The sequence below is a fragment of the Coregonus lavaretus genome (assembly GCF_964263955.1).
Source record: "Coregonus lavaretus genome assembly, chromosome: 6".
Lineage (NCBI taxonomy): Eukaryota > Metazoa > Chordata > Actinopteri > Salmoniformes > Salmonidae > Coregonus > Coregonus lavaretus.
The window spans coordinates 47065910-47070397 of record NC_139993.1 but is presented as its reverse complement, the minus strand read 5'-3'; the positions used below and the strand labels follow the sequence as shown (position 1 = coordinate 47070397).

At 39.0% G+C, this 4488-nt stretch overlaps 1 protein-coding gene across 2 annotated transcripts; it reads left to right on the top strand.

Annotated features, from left to right (window-relative positions):
• Window positions 1-474: 474 nt before the first annotated feature.
• On the top strand, window positions 475-4266 carry LOC311130239 (G2/M phase-specific E3 ubiquitin-protein ligase-like). 2 transcript variants are annotated; one of them, XM_084162938.1, is made up of 8 exons: window positions 475-669; window positions 1326-1520; window positions 1831-1917; window positions 2598-2851; window positions 2932-3057; window positions 3287-3427; window positions 3593-3701; window positions 3807-4266. In XM_084162938.1, the coding sequence occupies exons 1-8, from the start codon at window positions 666-668 to the stop codon at window positions 4016-4018; spliced, it is 1128 nt and encodes a 375-aa protein (XP_084019064.1). In that variant the 5' UTR covers window positions 475-665; the 3' UTR covers window positions 4019-4266. The 2 variants fall into 2 exon arrangements, with proteins under 2 accessions (XP_084019064.1, XP_084019063.1); XM_084162937.1 differs by lacking the exon at window positions 475-669 and having other exon boundaries at window positions 1102-1520.
• Window positions 4267-4488: the final 222 nt, after the last annotated feature.

The following is a 4488-nucleotide window of genomic DNA, read 5'->3' as shown; positions in this document are numbered from 1 at the left end:
TTCAGGACTTGGAGAGCAAAAAGTAACATTTTCAGGTCAGTGCCAAACTAGGCATTTACCAAAAGTAAAAAAAAGTTTGTACTGTCTGTGGCTTGTTGAAATTATTTGCATTTCTTTTTATAGTGACTCAAACTTAATTGGTGTTCATAGTGTCAATAATAGTTATCACAGGCTTATTTGCTTAATTTAAGGTGAGGTGAGTTATGATTTTGTTTTGTTTTTTTCTCCAGGGAATGACCACGATCCCATGGTTATAACAAATAAACTGATGGAAGTGTTTCCGAAGCTCCAACAAGGGGGAGGCTTTGAATTTCTAAAACTTGTAGGATCTACTCGCAGTCGAAATCTTGCGTTGCTTCAGTGTCCCAGCACTGGATACACCCTTGCCTATCTGAAAGATCCATCGACGATGATTGGACAGGCTACAATCTACATACGTCCACTTCAACAGGATCTACCCTTAGATTGTGTACATACATTTACAGAGACTTAGTTTAATACATAATCAAAACAAAGATTACTGGTGACTTTTAATCATTAATTAAAAGCCATTTGTTGTTGTTGTTAGGAGAGCTCACGTCCTGCCTCTGGTCCAGTCATCCCCTGCATCACTTGTCAGAAGGAAGTTCCCTTTTCAGAGATGAAGCTGCACAGATTGAGCTGCAATGGGTATGTACTTCTTAAAGCAATGCAAGGGTAGCATAATTTATTTTCTTTGGGAATATGTCTCTCTTATTGTTGTGCACACAAATAAGCGAGTATGACCATCATTTCAATTGTGTTAACTTCAAGGACACCCATGCAGGAATCAGAAAGAGAACAAGAGGGAGGCCAAAGTGAAGAAAATGATAGTGAGACAGCCCTAGTCAGTGACAGTGTTCCAGTGAGGCCTGAAACATCAGCTGAGAGTGCAGTAGTACCGGCAGTGATTGTCAACGAGGAGTTGGATCGCAAAGAAACAGACAGTGGTTTGTGTCATCACAATAGTGTTGCTATAAGATTGTGTGTAACTGAAAAGTTAATAGAAAGATAACACCTGTAGGATATAATTAGATAAGATAATACAGTTACAGACAATTAATAACATGCAACTGGGTTTTTCTATTTTTCTAATATTTAGTTGTAGTTGTTTAGTAGTGCTGTTTTTATGTCAACTCAGCGTTGTGACAGGTTCTGAAGATGTTGGGTCTCACGTTTTGTCAGTGAAATGAACAGAATTTTCCTCCTGTTCTGTAGAGTGAGAGGATATCTGTATATGCAGGTAACATGCCAACTCACAATATGTCTCTCTGTAATAGATAACTTTATTGTTGTTGTTTGTTTAGAATGGAAGCTTATTAAAGAACCCACTCAAGCTGCCAAAGTTTTCAAAGAGAATCTGCTAAGGGAACATGCAACTGGGAAACCACTTAGAATGAAGATGGATGTAAGGGACTCTGAAGAGGACAGGGAACGGGAGCTTCTCTTATTCTATAAACAGCAGCAAGAATGGGCATGTCCACTTCATTGTACTCTGGTTGGTAAGTAATATAACATTTATAATATAAATACATCAGTACAGTTTATACCACTCAAGTAGCTTATATGTAATTGTTAAATGGGAGAATGGAATGCACAAAATTATATAATTGATAAAAATGTTATATGTATGTATGTGAATATTGTGCACAATATACTCTTGTTATCTGGAATAATCAATATTAAGGATGCTATTCTAGAATTACAGCCAATAGAAGTTTTTCTCCCTTTCTTGTTAAATGTTACCAAATCCAGTTACCTGTATTAGGCCGCCACTTTTTTTCCAGTGTTATTATCAGTATTTTATTTCAGGTGATGTTGCTATCGGAGAGGGAGTGATGCGGTACTTTATGACAACAATCATATCCAAACTCCAGTTTGGATTCAGTCTAGATCTTGGTAAGTATCTTACTAATTTTTTGAAGGTTAATCCATCTATAAATTGCAGAAATGTCTGTCTGTAGCGCATGTCTCTCAGTTAGTCTGATGGATTTCAAACTTGACAGGTGTCTTGCTCTGGTCACGAGTAAGTGCAGTGCCAAGTTTGACGACGTTTGGATAAACGCAAAAGATAGCGTTACATATATAGGTAAAAGAAGCACACATTGGCTTTTGCCGCTCTTGCTGCTTGCCATTCTCACACTGCATGCAACGCTGACTGAGCACCTGTTTGTGTCGTGACTCACTCTACACCGCCTCTCTCTATGCGCGCGCGCACACACACACACGCGTACACGTACGTTCTGGTGGTTGATGAACGCGGATATGTGCTGTTTAGCGGAGGGCCGGTGGGCAATGTTTTGTGTCAGGTAAGTCTGTAGTAGGGTATACAGGGGAATTGAATTTGAAGTGGTTTGGGGTCCTTCTGTAAGTCATTTTGGAGTAGGCTACAATTTGGTTTAAGTGAATTCTACAAGCAGCAATACCACAGGCCAAGTAATCGCCACTAGTATGATGTAATCTATCTATCTATCTATCTATCTATCTATCTATCTATCTATCTATCATACATTTTTATTTAATGTATTTAAGAGGTTAATTGTTGTGACTTTATTCCCTGCTCTCTTGGTACTTTACAGGAGGAATGGGCCAAACACTGCTATTTGAGGGTGAACCTGACCATCTTGTTCCAGCAGCATCAGAGGCACTTATTGAAAGCAACCTCTTCCGGGTTGCAGGAAGGATGTTGGGCCACACCTTTCTGCATGATGGTCCCCATGTCACAGGACTAAGTCCTGCTGTAATTCATGTACTGTTCAATGGGGACCCTGAAATGGCTACCGTTGTTACAGAAGACTGCCCTGATCTGCACATCAGGAGCATCATAGAACTGGTATGTAACCTAAAAGAAACTTTGCCATGTAAAAAATATTGCTTGGGCAGATATAATAACTTGTATGGTCTTAATTCTAGCTTGAACATGAAGATCTTACACCGGAACAGAAGGACACAGTTTCAGATCTTTCCATGTCTTGGGATCTTCCGGCAGTCACCAAAACAAATCGGAGATGGCTACATAACAAACTTCTACTCCATGCAGTGAGTTCCTGCTGGTTAAGTGACAGAATTCATCGCTGTACTTGTTGAAATTATAGAATGTGTTGTGAACCCTGGCTTGTTATGTTAACACGAGAGTTTAAGTACTAGAGTTTTAATGGATTTTTATAAAGCACTTTATTGTGTTTATTAACATTTTTCCTACTGTGCCAACTTTTGTCAAATTTGGGTTAAGGATTTGGGCTGTAATATGGGTCGGTCTGTCTCTTAGGTCGTTGGGAGGACCATGCGCCAAATTAAACAGTTGAGAAAGGGACTGAAAGATGTGATGGTATGGCCCCTGCTGACATCTAGGCCGGATGTTGTACCACTTCTTTTCCCCAAAATGGCTGAAATGCAGTTCACACCCCAGGTAAGTCAGTAATTTAGTTATATTTGTGACTTAACTTGATGAATTTACGTGTATTTTCAATGACTGAGATGGATATTTTTCAATTTTCTAAGATTTTGATCTGCATAGTCCTTCACCAAAATAAGTTCTCCCTTTTTTTAAATTACAATTTTTGTTTTCTTTAAGATGCTCCTAGAAAAAATCACATGGCCAGTTGAGGACAGTGATGATGAAGACTTTGACTTAGACACCACCTGCCGCATCACTGGCTTTCTAAGGATGTTCATTGAAACAGGTATAAACCTTATTTTCTCTCTTTACAAATGCTTCTATGTCTCATGGATAGATATGATCAATTACAGTTGAACTAAATGTCTTTAATCCATTTTATGACTTTTAGCTTCATCAGGTACCCTGGCCCAGCTGCTGACATTCTGGGTTGGCTGGGAGATGCTTCCTCCTGAACTGAGAGTGGAGATTTCTGGGGGAACCCTTCCTACGTCCTCCACATGCTTTGAAACCCTAAAGCTGCCAGCTCATTTCAAACTCTACATGGACTTTGAGAAAGCACTTGTCGCTGCCATAAAAAGTACTGGATTTGGGCTTGTTTAAGTTTTTTCAGACGTCAATTAGGGCTGGGCAATATTTTAATATTATATCTATCGTGATATAAGACTAGATATCGTCTTAAGGTGCTTTTCCATTACCAGTACCTACTTGACTCGCCTCGACTCGCTGTGCGTCCGTTTCCCATTGCAGATTTTAGGACGAGGCGAGTAGGTACCATGTAATGGAAAAGCACCATTAGATTTTGAAGAAGTGTAATATCGTTACATGGTAAGTTTAGTCTTTTCCTGGTTTCAAAGGCTGCATTACAGTAAAGTGATGTCATTTTCTGAACTTACCAGACTGTTCTAGCTGTTCTATTATTTGCCTTTTACCACTTAGTCATTATATCCACAATATGATAGTTATTTATCCGAAATCTAAATGTGGAAGATATTTTGTGAATGCACCAATTGTCAACCTTACAATATCGTTGCAATATCGACATCAAGGTGTTAGGTCAAAAATGTGATATT

What these genes read in the sequence shown, in the direction of transcription:
- LOC311130239 (XM_084162937.1), top strand. Translation starts at nt 1,208, where the DNA reads ATGAACAGAATTTTCCTCCTGTTCTGTAGAGTGAGAGGATATCTGTAT. An exon ending in ACTTCATTGTACTCTGGTTG is followed by an intron (nt 1,521 to 1,830) that starts GTAAGTAATATA and finishes ATTTTATTTCAG; the next exon opens with GTGATGTTGCTATCGGAGAG. An exon ending in AAGGATGTTCATTGAAACAG is followed by an intron (nt 3,702 to 3,806) that starts GTATAAACCTTA and finishes TATGACTTTTAG; the next exon opens with CTTCATCAGGTACCCTGGCC.